The sequence below is a fragment of the Canis lupus genome, chromosome X (assembly GCF_003254725.2).
Source record: "Canis lupus dingo isolate Sandy chromosome X, ASM325472v2, whole genome shotgun sequence".
Classification (NCBI taxonomy): domain Eukaryota; kingdom Metazoa; phylum Chordata; class Mammalia; order Carnivora; family Canidae; genus Canis; species Canis lupus.
In genome coordinates this window covers 55,591,304-55,614,587 of record NC_064281.1, presented here as the reverse complement: position 1 = coordinate 55,614,587, position 23,284 = coordinate 55,591,304, and the positions used below count along the sequence as shown (strand labels likewise).

The 23,284-nt window shown below is 40.6% G+C and overlaps 1 protein-coding gene and 1 long non-coding RNA gene across 8 annotated transcripts in view; one reads left to right on the top strand and one right to left on the bottom strand.

Annotated features, from left to right (window-relative positions):
* TAF1 (TATA-box binding protein associated factor 1) overlaps window positions 1-20,058 on the bottom strand; it is a 71,135-nt gene extending 51,077 nt beyond the window's left edge. For 3 of the 7 annotated variants that reach the window (XM_025466159.3, XM_025466163.3, XM_049107097.1), the window contains exons 1-18: window positions 19,788-20,055; window positions 18,666-18,780; window positions 18,399-18,515; window positions 14,334-14,453; window positions 12,969-13,210; window positions 12,164-12,382; window positions 11,545-11,763; window positions 10,998-11,205; window positions 9,466-9,642; window positions 8,682-8,809; window positions 8,479-8,586; window positions 8,184-8,357; window positions 7,572-7,745; window positions 7,238-7,342; window positions 4,897-5,097; window positions 4,583-4,724; window positions 4,084-4,214; window positions 3,305-3,385 (exon numbers count right to left, since the gene is read on the bottom strand). In XM_025466159.3, the coding sequence (XP_025321944.1) occupies window positions 3,305-3,385; window positions 4,084-4,214; window positions 4,583-4,724; window positions 4,897-5,097; window positions 7,238-7,342; window positions 7,572-7,745; window positions 8,184-8,357; window positions 8,479-8,586; window positions 8,682-8,809; window positions 9,466-9,642; window positions 10,998-11,205; window positions 11,545-11,763; window positions 12,164-12,382; window positions 12,969-13,210; window positions 14,334-14,453; window positions 18,399-18,515; window positions 18,666-18,780; window positions 19,788-19,967 (2,841 nt within the window). In that variant the 5' untranslated portion in view covers window positions 19,968-20,055. Of the gene's footprint in view, window positions 1-3,304; window positions 3,386-4,083; window positions 4,215-4,582; window positions 4,725-4,896; window positions 5,098-7,237; window positions 7,343-7,571; window positions 7,746-8,183; window positions 8,358-8,478; window positions 8,587-8,681; window positions 8,810-9,465; window positions 9,643-10,997; window positions 11,206-11,544; window positions 11,764-12,163; window positions 12,383-12,968; window positions 13,211-14,333; window positions 14,454-18,398; window positions 18,516-18,665; window positions 18,781-19,787 lie in introns of all 7 variants that reach the window. The other 4 variants (XM_049107098.1, XM_025466165.3, XM_049107101.1 and 1 more) reach the window with 3 other exon arrangements.
* A 16-nt stretch (window positions 20,059-20,074) lies between these two features.
* Window positions 20,075-21,598, top strand: LOC112671829 (uncharacterized). Its single transcript, XR_003143878.3, has 2 exons — window positions 20,075-20,430; window positions 21,406-21,598. It is a non-coding gene; the product is annotated as an uncharacterized LOC112671829 (long non-coding RNA).
* The last annotated feature ends 1,686 nt before the right edge of the window (window positions 21,599-23,284 follow it).

Sequence of the window (23,284 nt, the reverse complement as noted above, 5' to 3'; positions counted from 1 at the left end):
AAAAGAACCTTAATCTATACCTTGCACTCTACACAAAAATTAACTCAAAATGATCTAAACATAAGATCTAGAACAACAAACCTTTTAGAAGAAAGCATAAAAGAAAACCTTCGCATCCTTGAGTTAGATAATTTCTTAGACATATCAAAACCCCAAGTAACAGAGAAAACTGACAATTTGGATTTCTGTTCTTCGAAAAAAACACTGTTAAAACAATTAAAAGACAAGCCACAGGCTGGGAGAAAATCTTCATAAATCACATACCTGATAAAGAGTCAGACCTAGAATACGTAGTCAGACCTAGAATACATAGAGAACTCTCAAAACTCAGTAAAAAGAAAATAAGCAACCAACTAAAAATAAAAGTGGGCTAAAGAGATAAACAGACACTTGATCAAAGATGATGTCTGGATGATATATAAGCACATGAAAAGATGCTAAACACCCTTAGCCTTTAGGGAAATGCAAATTAAAACTGCAGTGAAAGACCATTTCATATCTGACAGGAGAGCCATAATAGTAATAATAAAAAAAGAAAAATAACAAGTGTTAACAAGGATGTGGAAAAACTGGAACCTTATACAATGCTAATAAGAATGTAAAAATAATGCAGTCATGGTGGAAAACAGTCTGGTAGTTCCTTCAAAGATGAAACAGGGGCCCCTTGGTGGTTCAGTCAGTTAAACATCTGCCTTTGGTTCAGGTCACAATCTCAGAGTCCTGAGATCGAGCCCCATGTCAGGCTCCCTGCTTAGCAGGGAGTCTGCTTCTCTCCCTCTCTGCCTCCCTACTCAGGCTTTCTTTAATAAATAAAATATTTTTTAAAAACTGAAACAATTACTATATAACCCAATAATTCTACTTTTAGGTATTTAACCAAGAAAAAAGGAAAAATGTCTAAATATTTATACATGAATATTGATAGCAACTTTATTCATAATAGCCAAAAACTGGGAACGGCCAAAATGTCCTTTAGTAGGCGGTCAGCTAAACTGATATATATGCACATTATGGAGTGCTATATGGCAATACAAAAAACAAACGATCAATAATAACCTGGATAAATCTCAACATAATAGTAGTGAAAGAAGGAATATGTACTTCCAACAAATGAAAATAGAACAACCACATGCAAAATAATGAAGCTGGACCTTTACCTTATGCCATATACAAAAATTAACTCACAATGGATCAAAGACCTAAGTGTAAAAATTAAAAATATAAAACTCTCAGATGAAAAACATAGAGGAAAAACTTCATGACACTGGATTTGGCAATGATTTCTTGGATATGGAACCAAATGCACAAGCAACTGAGGTAAAATTAGATACACTGGACTGTATCTCAATAAAAAAAACTCTGCATCAAAGGACACAATAGAATGAAAACGCAACCTTGGGAGAAAATATTTGCACAGCATGTATCTGATGAGAGATTATTAACATAAAAGATTTATCTCATCTTCACTAATATAAAGAATTTCTACAACTCAACAACAGGAACCAAACTGATTCAAATCTGGGCAAAGGACTTGAATAGATCATTCTCAGAAGATACACAAATGTTCAATAAGTACATGAAAAGATGGCTCAACATCACTAATCATTAGGGAAATGCAAATCAACATCATAATAAGATACCACCTCACAACCATTAGGATGGCTACTATCAAAAAATAATAAATAACAAGTGTTGGCAAGAGTGTGGAGAAATTGAAATTCTTATATACCACTGATAGGAATGTAAAATGCTGCAGCTGCTTTAAAAAAAAAAAAAAAAAAAAAAAAAAGGGCAGCCCGGGTGGCTCAGCAGTTTAGCACCGCCTTCGGTCCAGGGTGTGGTCCTGGGGACCCGGGATCAGGTCCTGCATCGGGCTCCCTGCATGGAGCCTGCTTCTCCCTCTGCCTGTGTCTCTGCCTCTCTCTCTCTCTCATGAATAAAAAACAAACAAAAAAACCCCAAAAAAACTAAAAAACTCAAAATAGGTGATCCAGTAATCCACTTTTGGATATATATGCAAAAGAACAGAAAGAATTTTGAAGAGATATTTGCACACCCACCTTCACAGAAGCACTAGTCACAATAGCCAAGAAGTAGGAGCAACCCAAATGTCCATCAATGGATGAATGGATAAGCAAAATGTGGAATATACACACAGTAGAATATTATTCAGCTTTTAAAAGGAAGGAAATTCTGATATATGCTACAACATGGATGAACTTTGAGGATATCATGCTGGATAAAATAAACTAGTCACATAAAAACAATACTGTAGGATTCCACTTAGGGAAAGTACCTAGAGTAGTAAAATTTAGAGACAGAAAGTAGAATTGTGGCTGTAGAGGCTGGGAGAGGAAGGAATGGAGACTTGTCGTTTAATGGGTAATAGAGTTCCAGCTTTGCAAGATGAAAAGAGTGCTGGAGATTGGTTATATAGCAGTGTGAACGTACCTAATGTTACTGAATTGTACACTTAAAAGTTAAGATGGCAAATTTTGTTATGTATATTTTATCACAGTTATAAAAAAGTACACGCTGTATGAGTCCATTTATCTAAAACGCTAGAAAATGTGAACTAATCTATAGTGACAAACATCAGTGGTTGTCAGGGCATAAGGAAGGTGGAGAGAAGGGAGGAGACAGAAGAAAGGAATTCCAAAGGAGTACAAAGAAACATTTGTGGGTGACAGATACATTCACTATCCTGTTAAGATGATTCACAGGTATAAACATACATCACAACATCAAATAGCACACTTTAAATGTGCTGCTTATAGTATCAATCTTACCTCAATAAAGCTGTTTTTTTAAAGGATAAATGGGGAAAAAATAAATTAACAAAAAAGACTAAGTGGGATGTACACTAATAAAAATTAACGTAAAGCCAGGGCACCTTAGTGGCTCAGTCGGTTGAGCATCCATCCAACTCTTGATTTCAGCTCAGGTCATGATCTCAGGGTTGTGGGATCGAGCCCCACATTAGGCTCCACACTCAGAATGGAGTCTACTTGAGATTCTGTCACTCTGCTCACCCCCCACCCAGCCCCTGTGTACATGGCTCTCTCTCTCTCAAATAAATATATTAACTAGCTAAAAAAATTACAGTAGGGATGCCTGGGTGGCTCAGCGGTTGAGCGTCTGCCTTTGACTCAGGGCGTGATCCTGGGATCCCGGGATTGAGTCTCCCCGAAGGCTTCCTGCATGGAGCCTGCTTCTCCCTCTGCCTATGTCTCTGCCTTTCTCAATCTGTGTCTCTCATGAATAAATAAATAAAATCTTTTTAAAAATTAGAGTAAAGCCTTACTTCATCATCAATCTTCATCTGGAAATCTTCCTCATTTTCTTCTTCTGGAGCAAAAAAGGACTTCTCACCATAGCCAGCATCCTGGAAGAGCACAAATCTAAGCATAAACCAATCAACACACTGGAAAACACAATGTACAAGTTTCAATAAATACCAAGAACAAAATATCAAAGTATATTTTTGCATAGAGAATGGATTCTGTAAAGTCTTCACTATATCTGTCCCCATTCTACATCCTTGGACTATCAGAAGATATATTATGTTTCAGGGAACTTGCCAGCTGATGTGTGGATAGTTAAGGCCCATTAGGAAAGCTAAGTAGAGACACTTGTCACTGCAGACTCATGAACTCAGGTGTATAGCTGTGTTCTCTCACCCTGGCTAGACCTTTCCTGTTTGGGCCTGAGAAGGATACTGTGCTTCTCTAAAGCACATGTCCAGCACCATCATCTCTGCCCATTTGGAAGGCTCTGGAAAACAACTGAGAAGTATTTGCCCTGTTTACATACCTGTCTTGTAAAGAACAAAGATTAAAGTCACCACCCAAGTGGACGAAACAATATGCCCTGAGTCCCACATTAAGCCTTCCCACTACTATTTAGTTCCACTATAATTTTCCTCAGAACCAATATACACAGAGTACCTCATGGCCTGAATTTTTGAGTAACTGGTTAATAATCTAGTAACCATCGTTTCTAAGCCAGTGAGGATAGTCTTCATCCTCATCTCTCTGACACGAATCCACGAGCAAAGGCAAGGCCTAAGAGGAAGGTGTTCACCTTTAGTCGCTGCTCTGCAGCTATCATGCTATAATAAGCACAGCACTGCTCTGGAGACACCATAGCTCTGATCTCCTCTTCAGTTGGTAAACGAAAATCTGACTTTAGCACCCACCAGTTTGAGTCCATCCCTAGAAAAAGTAGAGAGAATGAGACCATTTTGAAACCCAAAGGCCCTTCCCCTGACAGCAACAAGGATAACAAACCAAGACTGAACCAAGCAATCTCCCAGAAGGTTTAGCCAGTTAGCCTGCCTACCAAAGAAAACCTCTGCTGCTACGTTTCCTATACCTTGTGACATCCAACATACAATAAACTTCCTGGAAGGAGAAAATCAAAAAGCAATCAGAGCCTCCATAATTAAAGATTTACTATTTCCTTCTTTTGATGACTCTCAATTTCTAATTCTGTGAGCTGTATGCTGATCCTTTCATTGAAAGCCAGAGTTCCTTTCTTGGACAGAGAAAGAGAAAACAAATATTTAGTCACAACTCATGACCTGTGCGTTTGAAGTCAGCGCAGAGCTTTAGCCTCTTGCGGATGCTACTTTCTGAGTGAGAAGGAAAGGCTTTTTTTATATCTTCCATTCGGATCCGCCTTGGCCGATCTTTACTCTTCCAGAAGAGGCGGTAAATAAAAACCTGCCAAACAAATCCAATGTTTTTCATCTGGCAAAGTAAAGGATAAAAGTCCTTGCCAGGACTCCTTCCCCTGCTAAGCCCCTATGCATTTTGATCTTTCCTGATGTGCCCCCCAAATCCACAAACCCTGTTATATGCATCCTGACCCACCTCCCTATTCTGTCATTCTTACCTGGAGAAAGTCTCGAATATGTGTATTAGCTCTTTTGGAGTTGGGCCCAGGAACTTCAAACAAGGGGCATTGCTGGCCGACCACAAAAATATCCACTAACTCCCGAATGTAGTAACCTTGTCTTGTCCGAATAATAAGGAAGTCAGTTTCTGGCATCTTATGAAGATAAATTGGGGCACGAAAGAGATTGTTCTCAAATGCCTAACAAAAGTAAAAATACAAAAATTATATACAGAGAAGCCCTAGGAAATTTAGTCAACTGAGAAAGGAAAATGAAGCTTATTTGCTCTGCATCCCCATAATGCCATCTAAAATCTATCCAGTAATATAAACAAATTAAAATATGGAATGTCAAACAGGATTAGAAAGTAATTTTTAAAAAAAGGTAATTTTTTACCCACTGGCTATCTTTAAGAGTCAGTAGTAGGGAAATCACAGGATTTGGATTCAGATGATAATGACTCTGCTACTCACTGAATGTCAGATAAGTTATTTAATATCTCTGAAATTAAAATTGTCCTCATCTATATCTATATCTAGGTATTTAAAAATCTCTATACCTTGCAGAATTGCTATGCTTATATATGAAAATCACTTTATAAACTAACAAGTATATATTATTACCCTAGACCCCAGCATAGCTCCTGTCATAATATAAGTAAGATCAAAACATGTTTTTTTTAAGATTTTATTTATTTATTTATTCATGAAAGACACAGAGAGAGAGAGAGAGGCAGAGACACAGGCAGAGGGAGAAGCAGGCTCCATGCAGGGAGCCCAATGTGGGACTCGATTCCGGGACTCCAGGATCACACCCTGGGGCAAAGGCAGGTGCTAAACCGTTGAGCCACCCAGGGATCCCCCAAAACATTTGTTAAATAAAACAACAAAAACAAAAATTAGTGGAGTAGAAACTGTGCTAGAAAAAAAAACAGACTAAACACACAGGACAGAAACATCTGAGCTTGTTTAAGCAGCAGCCAGATGGGGACCAATCAAACCTGTGACTTGAAGGAAAGACTTCTCAGAAAATCAGAAAGGAGGACAGAAGAGAGACAAATCTTCAACATATGGATATGAATAGAAAATTCTAAGTGTGGGGAAAAAAAGAAAATTCTAAGTGTGAAATGGAGAGAAAAACAAAATTACAGAAGATAAAAAAGAGGATCTTTAAGAGGCTATAAAAGTAACCACAAGGGACGCCTGGGTGGCTCTGTGGTTGGGTGCTTGCCTTTGGCTCAGGTCACGATCCCGAGATTTGGGATCGAGTCCCACATCGGGCTCCCTGCAAGGAGCCTGCTTCTCCCTCTGCCTGTGTCTCTGCCTCTCTCTCTCAGTCTGTGTCTCTCATGAATAAATAAATAAATATTTTTTAAAAAGTAGCCACAAAAGAAGGGAGGGATTGGTAGAAAATCTCCACAGAAGGTTATAGGGAGAGAAGTGCCAGGAACAGGGAGAGAAATGCCAGCAGTCTAAAGATGCTTTGGGAGAATAAGCAACAGTATTAATAGAATACACTAGCTATGAGAGAAGGAAAAGTGGTTAAGCCTACCAAGAGAAATGAAATGGAGGACAAAAAAAAAAAAAAAACAAAACAAAACAAGGGAGGAGAGTGCTAGAGATGTCCTCATATCATTTGCACATATCTATACTTGCCTTTAACACGTAAAAGCTAGACTACCAGAGGGCCTCTCTACACCCATCAGAACAGAAAGGGGAGGGGGCACACTTCACTATGGCTAGGGACTGTAAATGGCACACTTCAGGCGTGCTTTAGTACTCAAAATGACCATGACTAATACAATCAAAACCTGCCAATCCTGCAGATACAAATTAAATATTAAGTCACTACAGTAAATGATTAATCCCAGGTTGACTTTCAAATGCCACCCAGATGTTTCTGACTTCGTACCAGTGTGTGTTTTCAAAAAACCATTTTTTAAAAGATTTTATTTTTTCATGAGAGACACAGAGAGAGAGAGAGGCAGAGACACAGGCAGAGGGAGAAGCAGGCTCCATGCAGGAAGCCCGATGTGGGACTCGACCCCAGGACTCTGGGATCACGCCCTGAGTCAAAGGCAAATGCTCAATCGCTGAGCCACCTACGTGTCCCTTAAAAAACGATTTCAAAGTTAGTTTACAAATAACATTATTAGGAGCAAGTTTTAATAAGAAGATCCAAAGAATGTTGGGGATTATAATCATTTGAGGATTATGCTGATCTTCCCCACAGTTGACTAAGGTACTACTCAATCAACTAGAATTGGTTCTTTCTGGGCTGACTAGCTCCTCACCTGTCAAGTTCCTTAGGAAAGAGTTAAAACAGGAAAGAATCCCTCACCTGCAGTAATTGACCAGGATGAAGAGAGCCTAGGAAAGGAGATGTATGACAGTAAACAGTTTCTCCATATTTACAATCTGGGGCCCCAGGATCTTTTCCAGGTTTCTAGATCAAACACAGAAGACCCACAATTACTATCACAGAATATAATCAATAAGCCTACACAAAATATTCCTTGAACTTTTACTAGTATTACTAAATACAAAGAAAATACTATTTCTTTTTCCCAAGAAATTTACGGTATAAAAAAAGACAAAATATATGTTTGCAGATTATTGCTGGATATCTAATTACAATTGTATTAATAACGAAGGTTTTCTGAGCAGAGACTCACCCGCTTATAATAGTTTTTTATCTTGGTTGCCATGCCAACCTGCATCATTAATGGTCCATTTTCCTCACTGTATTCTGCAAGAATAAGATCTCCATCTTTGCCTGTGAGGTCCTGAGGTGTGCGCATAAAAAACATCTCTCCACCACCAGAAGCTTGTCTCTCTTGTTCTCTCATCTGCTCAGAACAAAGAGAATACAGTCCAGCTCCTGATGGGACAATAACTTCAAACTGAGACAATGACACCAAAAATGATTTTGCCTTCCTTTTTAACTTCATGCAAAAAGTTTCAAAAAGAAAGTTGAAACTATGAACACTTAACTATCTCACCACCTAGATATAACTTTCTATTTTACCTTGTTTTATCTAAAACTATCTCTATAGATATTACTGAATCATTTTTGAAAGCTGTAGTCATCAGGACACTTCACTCTTAAGTATTTTCACATGCATCTCCTAAGAACAAGGACATTCTCCTAAATAACATCAATAACATTCTACCACATCTGAGAAAAAAGCAATTCCCTAAAATCACCTAATATCCAGTCCATTTCCCCAGTTTGTACTCTAATGTCTTTTATAGCTGTTTTTTTCCTAACCAGAATTCAATCATACCTTAGCCTTCTTTTTGATGTGCTTCAGCAAGGGCTGGACTGAGTGGGGACCTGGCTGAGAGAGTGCCCCGAAGGAATATTTCTTCAGGGGTGGACGATGGAACTGCCGAAGTTTGATGGGCCCCATATGGGTAGGAAAGAAGGGCTGTCGTAATTCCACTGCAGGAATTGAGTGCTAAAGCAGGAAATAAGAATTCAAATTAAATACGAACTCCAGCCTAGGCAAGATTTATCCATATCCTCTATCAAAACAAGGAAGTGGGTCCCATCCATCCCAGAAAAAATGTTACTTTTACCTGGATAATATTTCCTCCAAAGGTGCCTCGAAGACCCTGTTGCTTGGGGTAGTAATATTCATCATTGGAGAGATTCCATGGATCTTTCACTTCTGGCTGAGACATGTTCTAATGACAGGACATCAAATAAATCTTAGACTACCCTTCTCCATCACCTTTCTCTGTTCTTCTAAATGCCCTAAGTCCCTTTTCTCTTCACAGACCTGCTGTGGTTCCTCCTTGATGACCCCTGTTTTCCCTAAGAGAATTCGGCTCTTCTTCAGAGATGATTCTTTCTTATTTTCCTTGGAGGGGGAGTTAGAAGTGGCCTCTTCCTTTTCATCAGGAATTTCTAAGGATGAAACAAAAGTCACTCTGGAGATGCTATCCCTGAAGATTCACTTTTCCTACAGATATCTTTGTGCTTCCTAACCAGATGTCTCATCCCATCCTAGACAACTTCTAGTAGGTGATTCCCTCTAGCCCAAACTACACTCCTGGAATCTCAAAGGTACTACTTTTCAATATTCCTACTTTATGAGTTTTCCCTAAGCAAAACAGAAATACTAGAAACTAAGAGCCACAACTTTGCTCTCTCAAACTGCTACCTAAAAGTCCTAGTCTCTTTAATTTATTTTTTAAAGATTTTATTTATTTATTCACGAGAGACACAGGCAGAAGGGGAAGCAGGCTCCATACATGGAGCCCGACATGGGACTTGATCCCAGGTCTCCAGGATCACACTCTGGGCTGAAGGCAGCGCTAAACCTCTCAGCCACCAGGGCTGGCCTAATTTATTTGTTAAAGTAGACTCCACACCCAATGTGAGGCTTGAACTCACAACCCTGAGATCAAGAGCCACATACTCCACAGAATTGGCCAGCCAGCCACCTCCAAGAAGCTTCTAGTCTTGACCTTCCCAACCTTTCTGATTTCTCCCTGTCCCTTGACATTAGCAGCAAGCTTTCAATTATGGAGAAGGAACACTGGTCCCTGCCAATACCATACCCAAAATAAGGTTCTCATCATTGGGATCAAGTGTCAAAACAGGAGGCTCCAACAGCCTGGGCATGGCCTGAGCATCCCAAATGATATTGTCCTCCCAGCGTCCATATACCAGCTCCTCGTTGTCAATGGGAAAGATGGAGTACCAAGGTTTGTCATCATCCAGGGTGGCTGCAAAACCTACTCAGAAGAGGAGGAAACACTTAATAACCGACAAAGTATCTATGCCCCTTTCAATAATGATCCCAGCAAAGGGAAAAGGAGCAAATGTTAGTACAGTTACTCATGGGGCTACTGAAAAGGAACCTAGGACACACAGTGTATTTCTCGCTTTATTTTTCTTTGTATTATTTCTCACTTAAAAAAAAAGTTGCAAATGTTCTTGCAATATTTTTTGTGACTCAAAATTAAAAAAAAAAGACTAAATTTAAACAGCCAGTGTGTTCAATAAAGGACTGGCTAAAGAAATTACAGTAATAAATGATATGGTAAAATATACTAACAATAAATGGTAGTAAAATATATTTAAAACAGAGTAACTATTGGTAAATTATGAAAACATCCATATAATACTATGCAATAAACAAAGTGTTTAGATAGAATGAAAGGAGGAAAAAACTATTTCTTAGAATTAAAAATTAAGACAATTTTGTTTCCCTCTGAATTATAAAAGTAATCCAGGTTAACTGAAGGAAGACACAAAAAAATATAAAGGAAACTGTCTGTGATCTCACAAACTAGAAATAACCACTGTGAATCCCATAGCACATTTCCTTTCAGTCAGCTTTCTGTGATTATAACATAGTGTGCTTTTTTCCCCACTCACACAAACAGGGCATCGTATAAGCCATTTTATGTTGTTTTTTTTTTTTACTCGAGTTTCCCATGTTATTAAGTATTTTTATGAAGAACTCGGAATGACACAGAATAGTATTTATGTCAAGTGAAAAGCACAACATACAAAACTATGTCTACAGAAATGAGCTCAACTACACATACACACAGAAAACAGAAAATCAAAAACCAAGTGTACCACAAAGTTAATAGATAGTCGATCATCTCTGGATAGCTGGATTATCAGTGATTTTTTTTTCTTTGGTGTTATCAGTGATTTTTGACACTGTATTCTGTTTTCAAAGTTTTCTACATTAGGCATGACATACCTTTTTTGGGCGTATGGAGAGAAAAAGCAAATTCCAGCATGATAAAAAACAAAGGGGTTGGCTTTGAAAACCAAAGTAGACTAGGAGATCAAGCCTTATTCTAGTCCAAAAAAGACCTTTAACTTCAAAGTGGTTTTCACATTTTTCTTTTAAAATTTAATTAATTTATTTTTTGGTTTTCACATATTTTTGAGACATCAGAGTCCATCCTAGCTTAGTAATCATGTAAAAAAACTTATTAAAGACTAGAATCAGGGCTCAGGTCTGAAACATTTCACTGTCCCTCAGCAGCAGCATAGGGCACACCTAACCCCACTTAGGATAACTGAGGCAAAGGGCAGTGTGCTAGACACAGCTGGCATGGAAGCACACCTTGCTGAACATTGTAGGCCATGGCATTCCTAGTCATGCTGGAAGGAAGCCAGCCTGCCAGGCTTGCACGCTGAGGCTTTGTTCCTTTGTGCTTGACATCCTCCCCATCCCAGATGATATCATCCTCCCAGTGCAGCTGTGTCACCATCAGGAAGTTTTCATCAGCCAGTAGGTCAGAGCCATTGTTTTCCTCAAATTTCCTCAAGTCCTACAGAAACAGGAAAAGAACAACAAATCCCTGAGTGGTCAACGGTCAAAGTTCCCACTCCAGATCTCACATGAGATACATCAAATGTAGTCCTTGACTTGAAAGAACCTGATAATGGAGCATTATCTGCCTCCTCCCACTCCTAGTCCAACACAAACAGTACCCTTGCAACAGGGTCTAGTTGCCAGGGCAATATTATATAACAAGCAAAAGAATTGAACACCTCCATCTCCCACCAAAGATATCCTATCTGGTATGTCCTCAACTGAAAAGTAAAGTTAGGTAAAACTGCAAGGGCCCTGGGCACAGATTCCTTTCTTACGTACCAGTATCGCTTACCTCCATCATTCTACATTTTATCACAGGCTCATGGTCCATTTTTCTCAGTTTGAAGCCATAATCAAACCCACTGCCATCTTCAGGGACACCCAGCATATCATACCACAGTCGAGCAGGCCCATAACGCCACTCAGCCACTCTTGGTTTGGTATCTGTCACTTTATCTATATCTCCAGTTGACTGGGAAAACTTTGATTCAACAGGAGCCATCATTGTAATCTGTAACAGAACAAAGTAGGAGGGAAGGATTTCCTGATCCCAGATGTCCTAGGGCTATCATAGGGAGTCCATAGTCAGGAAGGGAAGTCAGAGAAGCCATAAGGACAGTTCTTCAATGGGACTGGAGTTAGAATGTTAACAATGGAGTGCTATCATGCCACACTCTGCCTATCATTCAAACTTTCCTATTCACCAGGATGTGTATCACCAACTGCCTGCCCTCAATCCTTTTCTACTGTAATAGGGAAGGGACAGCCACTAAGACTGAACTCACAATTTCTCGTTCATTATCAGCACAGGACTCTGCCTGCTAAGGTGGTACTTCCTATTTAGACATAAGCTAGGGAGAACTCATTTGTTCCTCTCATAGGTCTCGATCCCAGGTCTCTATTTTGCCTACTTCATCATCAGAGAGACACTGCTCTGGAGGTGGTGGTGGAGCATAGTCATAATTCCATAAAGACTTCTTGTTGACTTCGGACTCTACTGAGCACTCCACCTCCTGGATCTGTTCTTCCTGTATCAGCTCACGGTGCTTCTTCTTCCTCTTTCTCCGAGCACTCCGCCAAACAGATGGGACATTCTTCCCTGGTCCGAAAAGACGAAGGAAGCGTAATACCTAGGACATGGAAAGTCAAAGACTCAGTATCAGGTAGGAAAAAAGTAGTGTCTGGGTCTGCAAACTCCCCTGAGGGGTCTACCTGACTGTAGGGGAGGGACCAGGAGTGCTGAACTCAGAGTTATAACATCTACTGAGAAAGTAAAGAAGTATCCTTTAATAATTTGGACTCATTCATTTAAGACAAGGGCAATTTCTAATGAGAACTACAAAAATCACATGTACTATCATCAATGCATATGACTTTTTTTTTTTTAAAAAGACCTAATACAACGCAGTCGAATGAGGAAACTTCTAAATCTTTGTTTTTTTAAAGATCTTCTTTATTTATTCATGAGAGACACACAGAGAGAGGCAGAGCCATGGACAGAGGGAGAAGTAGGCTCCTTGCAGGGAGCCCGAGGCAGGACTCGATCCCTGGACCGGGATCACACCCTGAGCCGAAGGCAGACACTCAACCACTGAGCCACCTAGGCATCCCAAAACTTCTAAATCTTATTCATTCTATATTCAACATCTTAGAATAGAACTCAGTATTTAGGAGAGGTCAGGAGTTTGCAATGTGGGCTTTCTCCACAGAAAGTACCTTCCCAGGCCGAAATTCCGGGAAAAGTTCTGTGACACTTGGCAACAGCTTGGTGGCATCGTGTTGCATAATCCCAGCCAATGGTAGGGTCAGCTTTCCATCCTCAGATTCTGCCTGTGATGCTTCCTGAGGTCCCATCTCAGATTCTGAGTCAGAGGAACTACTGAAGTCCACTTTCTCTGAGGCCAAAGAGGAAGGGGCAATGATGGAGGGCAAGATGATGCCTTCTCCATCCTCAGACACTGCAACAAGGAAGAGAAACCCCTTTGGCATGTAACTGTGAGCATATTTCCTCCGATTCAGTCAATACCCACTCTCTAGGCTATATGGATGGCTCAGTGGCAGGGGATATAGTTCCAAGCACCCAGATTACTAGTATGCAACCCAGAAAACTCATTCCAACTCATTATCTCCCACCATCCCCAACTCACCTTATACCTGGTACCCTAGGGTTGTGATGAGAGAAAACAAACACTATTACTACATTTACTACTTTCTATACATGTATTAGCTTAAAGGAATGTGATCAATAGCAAAATTATATAATACTTTTATACCAATCAGGCCTTATCATTTCTAGTTCAGGGACACATAAACTGAAGATTTTTTTTAAGCCCACAGGATGATAATGAAATTCTTTAACATAAAATAAGATGTAGAACATAAAGTTATCAGATCTTGTTTAGCCTGCAGACTAATGCAGAAATGGCTAAAACTCTAATAGGAGGAATTTAGGTTAACATAATTCTCAAAAAAACAAGAGCTCAAAGACACTGCTCCTCTGCAACCTCCTAGCCTAGGACAAAGTTACTACTGTACTACTGTGGCCAACATAGGAAAGGTGGAGAGGATCACTAAAGCCCCTGCCTTTGAAATCTCTGAATCTAGTAGTTGGCTCTATATGATTTATGCACATTCTACGATGCCTTCCCCATTTGGTCATTTCTTTTAGAGAGAGTCATCTAAATAGGTAGTTTCCAAATACCAGTATGCAGATCAGTTGCATCAGCAACTACTGGAGAACATTTTAAAATTCCTGGGCTCTCTCGCTGATTTTCGGAATCAGATTCTCTGGTGTGAGAGTCAGAAATCTTATTTTTTTAAATGCTTGGGATGATTGTAATGGACAGCCAGATTTGAGAAACACTGACCTAAACTACCTTTTCTTGAGTAAATATTAAAATACTGTTGCCAAATGTTTTAAAACTTCCCTTTAACATTAAAATTTGAAAATTATATGCTTACTTCCGTAAGTTGTATCCTTTCCTAGCATCTTAATTTTAATAGCTCCCTATGGGTATGCCAAAAGCCTAGACCTATAAATGAAATATGTTCCTTGGACAAAAGAAGATAGTCTCTACTCACCACCGGTAAGACCATCCTGGTCCTTATCTTTCTTCATTGGTCCTGGAGGTGGAGGTGGAGGAGGCATCAACTTGCAATCAATGTCTTCACAATCGGCATCATAGTCATCTTCATCATAATCTAATAAAATCAGGAAAATGATCCCAATACCCAAAATATCACATAACAGTCCTGAGTTCCTCTGTTACGCAAGAATTTAAAGTACCACGCAAAACACTACGTAGATCCCTTAAGAACACACAAGAGGTGCAGCCTCTGCCTTGAGAAAGAGATGATGACACGTTATTACCAAATACTAGGACACAATGTATGCCACATATAGAAATTTAGGGAGCTCCTAAGAACTGTCTAAAACCTTTGTTCCTTCTCCTGATCAAATCCTATTTAATTTTTTATTTTCATTCTGCTCAATCTCATAATTGAATTTAACATTCTTTCTTCTCTGTCAGTTTCCTTTAAGATTGGACTTTCTCTCTTCCCATTCCCCAAGTCTTTTTTTTAAAGATTTCATTTATTTATTCATGATAGACACAAAGAGAGAGGCAGAGATATAGGCAGAGGGAGAAGCAGGTTCCTTGCATGGAGCCAGATGTGGGACTTGATTGCAGGACCCCGGGATCATGCCCTGAGCCAAAGGCAGCCACAACCACTGAGCCACCCAGGCGCCCCACTCCCCAAGTCTTTGACACATTTTTTTGGTCTACCTTCTGCAGTTTATTCTTTTCACTGACCTTTAACCTCTGGCATCACTCAATACCAGATGGTGAACATTTTGCTTTCATTCCTCTACACAAGCTCCATTCCCTTACTCAAGAATCACCCTTATCCAGATTAAACTCCAATCTGTAGGTCTTGTCCTGACTTACCCACCCTCTATAATTGTACATGTTCTGTTGCCTAAAGAACCTTTCCACTCAGATACCTCACAACTCCATCTCTCATCACACTGAAATATCCTTCACCTCTTTAAAACTCTTTCCTTACTATTAATACCACTTCCATCCTTATTTTCCCACCTTATGACTTTGTCTCTTGTCCCTTCCATCAATCTCTTATGCTTTTTCAATCAATCGTTAATAGTCATTATAGCAACTTCCATTTACTTAGTTCCCATTATGTGATTGGAAAACACACCTTTTCCAATCAATCATTAATAGTAGTCATTATAGCAACTTCCATTTACTTAGCTTCCATTATGTGCCAGGTATTTGTAGTTATTTTATCTACAATCCTCCCAAGAATGTTGGCAAAGTAAGAATTATTCTGAGATAGTAAAATGACTTACTCAGGGTCACACAGTTTTAAGTGACAAAGACAGAATTCAAGGCTGGTTGAACAACAAAGCCTATATGCTTTCTCACGCACTTCCTCACTTACTTAGTCCTACTGATATTTTATTAGCAACTCGCAAGTTTAATTCTGCTTAACATTTTCCACAACTGTCACTTTCCCAGACCTTGATAACTTTACATCTAGTGGGCAAAAAGTCTACCCCTTTACCCTTTTTCTAATCAAAACCCCAAAGCAACAAGCATCACTTCTCATTTTCATTTAGGAAGGAAAGGCAACTAACATTTACAGAGCATCTGTAATGACTATGTAATAGTCCCACTATGCCCACTATGACACCATACTATGTAGGTGCTTTCACACCAAGTGACAATGAGCTTAAATTCCCACACAAGACCTATTAATAGGTTGGGTATTATCACCTTTATAGATGACAAGAAAACTGAGCGATTATTACAAATCCAAGCCTCAAAAACTGAGCAACTTTCCCAGGATCAAACTAAATACGGAGCTGGGATTTAAATCTATCATTCTGACTCCAAAGACCATTTTCTTTTCATTATACCACCCTGACCCTAACTCAACAATCTATATTGGTTTACAATCCTTTATAGCATCAAATCCCAAGTAAGGCATACATACAAGTGCTGTCAAACTGCTCTACCCTTGGTTCTTCCTATCTAGCACTATGTTTTCCACTCCTTTCAAGAAAACCTGCTGGCCAATTCCCACCCCCCACACTACTCAATTATTTCTGTCTCTAAACTTTTAGACAAGCCATGTTTCCAAACCAAAATGCCCTGCTGCTCCCTCTCCATGAAACTTTGTCAAAATTTTGCTCAAAATTCACCTCCATGATATCTTTTATAATGACCTCCACTCAAAACTATTCCAAAGAAGAATCCTTGTAAATCAAGCCATGTGAAGTGGCCAGTGCCAGAGAAAGAGGAAGCTAAGGGCACAGGTGAAGGCACCTTCACTAAGTAAGAGAACTTGGAAACGAGCATCCTAGATTACTGAGACTATCAAATGCAGCATCCTCCTTTTTTAGCTCATAAAACCCAACTAGGAATTCCGCACTTATCCTCTTCCTCTTCCTTCACGTCCCTAGCCAAGACAACAAACCCAAACCTGAAAAACCACAATATTCCCTGAAAATCAGAGCTGCTACCACCTGTCCCTTAGCCTAAGTCAGGGTGCTCAAAAATAATAGTCATGATATTTGTTTTAGATATTCTGTCAACCTCTCAAAACGAAATACAATATACAGAAATATGAGCTTGTAGCTGGCTTATGTCTTCTTCTTATGAGTAATTACACTTCACGTTTGTTTATCCCATTTTCCCCAAATGATAATAATATCCACAACAGTGAAACCTGTATCTTCTCTTTTTCTGGGTTACCTCTTGTATATGTGGTACAGTTAATTCTCTCTATATAACAAGCACTCCAATCCATTGACTGGTCCTAAAATCTAATTCAACAAGGTGGACAATGAACAAACAATGAGCAGCCTCCTACAAAAGGGTCAAGCAGGGATCCCTAAGTGGCTCAGTGGTTGAGCATCTGCCTTCAGCTCAGGGTATGATCCCAGGGTCCTGGGATCGAGTCCCGCATCAGGTTCCCACAGAGAGCCTACTTCTCCCTCTGCCTATGTCTCTACCTCTGTGTGTCTCTCATGAATATTTAAAATCTTTAAAAAAAGTGTCAAGCAGTGAGAATAGTGAGTATAGGGCAGTGGAAACAATGAATTATATATGTGTCAACTATACCTCAATTAAAAGTTGTAAAAAATTAAAAGTCAAAAAGAAAAAGGAACTATGATCAGTAGCCCTACGTTCTAGACCACAGAACTAAGCTCCTCAAGATAGGAAAATTAATTTTATTATCTTTGTACAATACTGTCATAGTTTATAGCCCATAATAGGTGCTCAATAAAAGTCTAGTAATCTGAATTATTGAATTTGTTAAGGTCTGCCACTACTTAACTTATAGAACTTTTTTTTTTTAAAGATTTTATTTATTTATTCATGAGAGACACACGGAGAGAGAGGCAGAGACACAGGCAGAGAGAGAAGCAGGCCCCGTGCAGGGAGCCTGATGCGGGACTCAATCCGGGGACTCCAGGATCATGCCCTGAACCAAAGGCAGACGCTTAACCACAGAGCCACCTGGGCGTCCCTAGAACTTTTAATAAAGGCTCACATCTTATTAAAGTCAAGGTCTAAATCTGTGATGAGGTTAGTAATAAATAATTACTAAGACTCCTTCCAGCTCTGATTCTGATTCTACATGTAGCACCTTACACCAGGGAGAGAAATCTGTATTGTGAGCAAGCATTAAGTGCATTCTGTCACCATTACAGGTGGTGGGTGATTAACAGAAGTGGAGCTAATAAATACATGTGCTCATTTATATATGTCATTGTAAATACTTAACCCTCTTTGAACTACCAAGTCCTTAAGGGCAAAGGCTGAGTTTGAATAGTATCTAAAACAGTGCCATGAACCCTGCAGGTACTTAAGTACCAGATGATAAGGACAGCATTAGCATCCTTACTTGGCATTCACCAAGAATTTGGGAATAACCACTATGAGGAATAAATGTCTGAGAACATGCCCCAGAACAAAAAAAGCAGCTACATGGAACTGAGCTGACAGAGAGAAGCACAGGACAGAGAGCAGGAATAACGGCAGAAAGCATACACAGAAACAAAATAGACTACACAGCAAGAAAATGAACTGGAATGCTCTACTGATGACACTAGAGAATCACCTGAGTGGCAAAGGGGCTGCAAGCTCCCCATTGTCTGCTGATATCTTCGGCTTTCATCTTCTGCTACCTCAGTGATGTCTGAATAGTCCACAGCATCTTCTGTACTCCTGATCCATCCTATAAATAAAAGGAGGGGCAGGTATATTTCAACAAAGAGCAAGTAACTCTCACTCCCAAGTGAGCAAGTAAATGCCCACTGAAAAGTGTGTACATGGTTAAGTGGCTAGCCTCCTCCCCCACTTTACTCCCCATGACCCCAGACTTCACCTTCATCATTTACCAGGGCACCATCGGTCCCAGCCAATTCTTCGTTTGCCGTGAGTTCAGTGATCAGGCTGCCCAGACCCAAAGCCCCCAAGCCTGCCAAGTGCTTCTTACACTCCTGAAAAAGGGACAGCACCAGAGTCGAAGATAACAACTAAACCTAAGTTTCCCACACCACAAGGCTTATTTCTCTGGTCCAGCACAAAGCTATAAATCCATATTAAATACAACTCTACAGTGTGCTAAAAGGAGCATCACCTTCCAGAACTGTAAAGTAAATCTTCTGCTAAACTCCACACATTAATCAGATCTTTATTAACATAGTATGTCCAACTTCATTACCATGCTTTAATAAGATTATTCAAAGAACCATCACCAAGACTAAACAAAGGGAACAGCAATTCTCTAAAGCCTAAAGCAAACAAGATCATTGGGATTAGAGAAGGGACGGCAAGAACTTTTTTTGCTACCTTTTGTGTGTTTGTGTATGATGCAGATGAGGAATATTGATCAATATTTTCTCCTTGAGAAAATGAACCTAAATCAAAGTAGGTAAGGCTCATCTGGACACAGAAAACAATTTCATGAATGCCAGTGAACACCGGGAAAACTACCTAGGAAGTAGACCAGAAGGGGGTCTGTCCCTAATAGTTTAAACATTCACGGTTCTATGAACTGAGGCCTGAACCACAGGATTTGTTACAGGGTCTGTCCAGTCCTCTTGCTCTAGAGCCACCTCCGGTCAAAGATGGTCAGAAGGTGCCGTTTCAAGAATCTTCAAGGGTCTCATAGCAACGGCTTAAAAGCAACGTCACTAGGTCACGCTATTTTTCCGGCTGCCTTGTTAGGATGAATATCATCCCCAAAGCCGCCCACATCAGCGCTCGGCCTACGAGGGCTTCCCTACAAATCTCTCTTCTCCCCATGCTCACGCACAACTGAGCCTGCACGCTCAACGTTATAGACACTCTACTAGGATACACACTCCGTTTCTGGTTTCCTCTCTTTACATTAACCGCGCCCTTTCACAGAGGCTCTACTCTAACCATCCTCTACTCTGCTCACCCCACCGCCTCTCCTCAGCCGCACCACCCCCTACCCTATCCCGACGCCCACCCCCCTCACATCGTCCAAGACGCTTTCCCCCTCCAGCTGCCCGGCTCCATTGATGTTGCCAAAAAGGAAACCGGTTAGAGAAAATGGGCCGCCTCCAGCAGAATCTTCATCGCTGTCCGTGTCTGACATGATGGCGCTGGTAGTGTCTCCGGCGGCTACAGGCAGCAGCAAATCCCAGCCAGGTCCCATAGACCGGAAATAAAAACATCAGTCGCCCAGAAGTGACTTACAGGGCTCCTTGACCTCACCAGGCCCTACCGGATGTGGAAAGGGGTGGTGGTGGGAATAACCGGAAAGACGGGCGGTCCTACGAAAAAGGAAAATTGGTTGCACTACTTTACTAACGGCTTCTGATTCGACCATACGCGATCAGGAGGTTGGGTATGTGGAAAGCGGTTGGTCAAAGAAAACGTTTGGTCCCGCCCCCTTTAACTTATCTGAGCAACAGCATTCTCTGTGCGTTGGGTAGAGCCACAGCTGTTTCTCCAATCATAAGGAGCTGCCTGGGTCACGTAGCCTACGCCCTAGTGACTGCGACTCACCACGGCCGTGGTACGCGGAAGTGAAGGTTAGAAGCAGGCTTTTCCTTCGTCCAGCTGTTTTGCCGCTTCGTGTTAAGGAGAAACTGGCCATCAATCGCACTGTGCCAGAGGTACCTATGCAAGTTGTTTTGAATTGATTGACATTTTCCCCATGGAAATGGAGTCCCCTCCCCCTCGTTTTCTTTCGGGAGATGTGAAAAAGATGAGTAAAAGAACCTACCCTTCACCTAGATTAACATTTTTACAGGTTTGCTTTTTTAAAGTTTCTGAACCACTTGAAGGTAGGTTACAAAAATATTGTGATTCTCCAGCCCTAAAAATATTTTTCTACATAACCACAAAATTATTGCATCTTAAAAGTTAGTATTAAATCATTATCATTTAACATACAGTTCATATTGGGATTTCACCAGTTGGACGCCTAGGTGGTTCAGCGGTTGAGCATCTGCCTTTGGCTCCGGGTGCGGGTCCCGGATCCGGGGATCGAATCCCGCATCGGGCTCCCCGCGGGGAGCCTGCTTCTCCCTCTGCCTATGTCTGTATTTACCTCATAAATAAATTAATTAATTTAAAAAAGAGAGATTTCCCCAGTTGTCCTGGTTGGAGCATTTTACACTTCAATCCAAGATCCATTTGAGGTTCTTGCACCGCACTTGGTAATCTCCCTTCAGCCTTAATCCAGAAACACCAGCCTTTTCTTGATGTTGCATGACACTAAATTTTTTTGGGGGGAGAATCCAGGCAAGTTGTCTTGAAAATATCCCATATTCTGAATTCATCTGATTGTTTCTTCGAATTGGTTAAGGTTAAATATTTCACCGACCATCAGAAGGCAAAAAGTCAGGTTGTCACAAAATTGGTGCTGCTCTATTTGAGCACCAGATCTCTCCATTGCACAGGCACATTTTTCCTTTTGTAATTAGTAAATAGGGTTGAGATTGTGTGAATATTCACCCAGTGGGTTTAGCATCCTTTAATGATCCTTGCCTGAATCAGTTATGTTGAGTGCAAAATGATGATTTTTCTAATTCTTAAATTCCTTCTACATTTATTTTTTTAAAAGATTTATTTATTTATTTATTCAGAGAGAGCGAAAGAGAGGCAGAGACACAGGCAGAGAGAGAAGCAGGCTCCATGCAGGGAGCCCGACGTGGGACTCGATTCCGGGTCCCCAGGATCACACCCCGGGCTGCAGGCGGCGCTAAATCGCTGCGCCACCGGGGCTGCCCTCCTTCTACATTTATTAAGTGGACTTACTCAGTAAAGAACTTGCTCTTACCTCCCTTCTCCCATTTTTATTTTTATGTGTTATAATGTAGCACCATCATTATCCTTTTTGATGCTCAAACTGTTCCAAATTTGTCCAGTGGGAACCACTTCACTCTGGCTCCTGTGTTATTGGCGGAGTACTTCCTTGGTTTTTGGCACAAGATGTTCTAGGCTTACTCTCTACATTCCCTGTCCCAGACCTGATTTAAGCCATTTCTCCAAGGAGCCCTGATTTCTTTTAGTGGAGAATTATATTTAGAAACTGGGGCATCATTGCTTAATAGGCCCTTTCAGTGGAGAGAACTAAAAAAAAAAATGAGTTTAAAGGACACCCGGCTGGCTCAGTCAGTAGAACAAGTGACTCTTGATCTTGGGGCCATGAGTTCAAGCCCCACATTGGGTGAAGAGCTTACTTTTAAAACAATAGAAATTTTAAAAAATGAGTTTATACTAATACCTCCAATTCAAGTCCAACACCACAGGGTTCTCCTTCACTTTTACCTATTTCATATTTCTGTCTTGCTTTTCTTACAATTAAAATTCTGGTTCCCGGGCAGCCCGGGTGGCTCAGCAGTTTAGTGCCGCCTTCCGCCCAGGGTGTGATCCTGGAGACCCAGGATTGTCCGGGGACATGGGCAGCAGAGAGAGAGAGAGAAGCAGACTCCCCGCTGAGCAGGGAGCCAGACTCAGGGTTTGATCCCAGGGCCCTAGGATCATGACCTGAGCTGAAAGCAGATGCTTAACCAACTGAGCCACCCAGGCGCCCTAAGTGTACTTTATACTGCTTCTTAGATGCTTATGCTTAAGGAAAAGCAGATTCAGCAAGAGGGGGATGGAGGCTTATGGAAAGGGGAAGGGGACTTCAGATACTATAAATACTCAAGATGGTATTCTTGCCTCAAAACTTGGTTTTGCATAAATATACCATATGACCCAGCAATTCCCAGCACTCCAGTTTATATCCAAGAGAACTGAAAACATGTCCACAAAAAAACCTTGTATACAAGGCAACAGCACTATTCATAATAGCCAAAAGATAGAAACAACCCAAATTTCCCTCAGTTATAAATAGATTAAATATTTTATATCCATACAATGGAATATTATTCAGCAATAAAAAGAAATGAAGGAGGGGTGCCTGCCTGGCTCAGTCAGTGGAGCATGTGACTTTTGATCTTGGTGTTGTGAGTTCAAGCCCTACATTGGGTGTAGAGATGATAAATAAACTTTAAAAATCTGCCCCCCCAAGAAAGTACCCATATACGCTGCAATATAGATAAACCTTGAAAACATTATGCTAAATAGAGAAAGTGAGTTGCAAATGACCACATATTGGGTGTGCCTGAGTGGCTCAGTCAGGACAGCATGCAACTCTTGTTCTCAGGGTCTTCCTGATTAAAAAAAAAGACCACATATTGATTCCATGTACATGAAATACTCAGAAAAAGCAAAGTAGATTACTAGTTGCCTAGGGCTGGGGGTGGGATTAACTGCATGAGGGATCCCTTTGGGGTGATGGAAATGTTCTAAAATTGGATTTTAGGGGCACCTCAGTGGTTGAGCGTCTGCCTTTGGCTCAGGTTGTGATCCCAGGATTCTGGGATTGAGTCTTGCATCGGGCTCCCTGCAGGGAGCCTGCTTCTCCCTCTTTTATGTCTCTCTCTCTCTGTGTCTCTCATGAATAAATAAAATCTT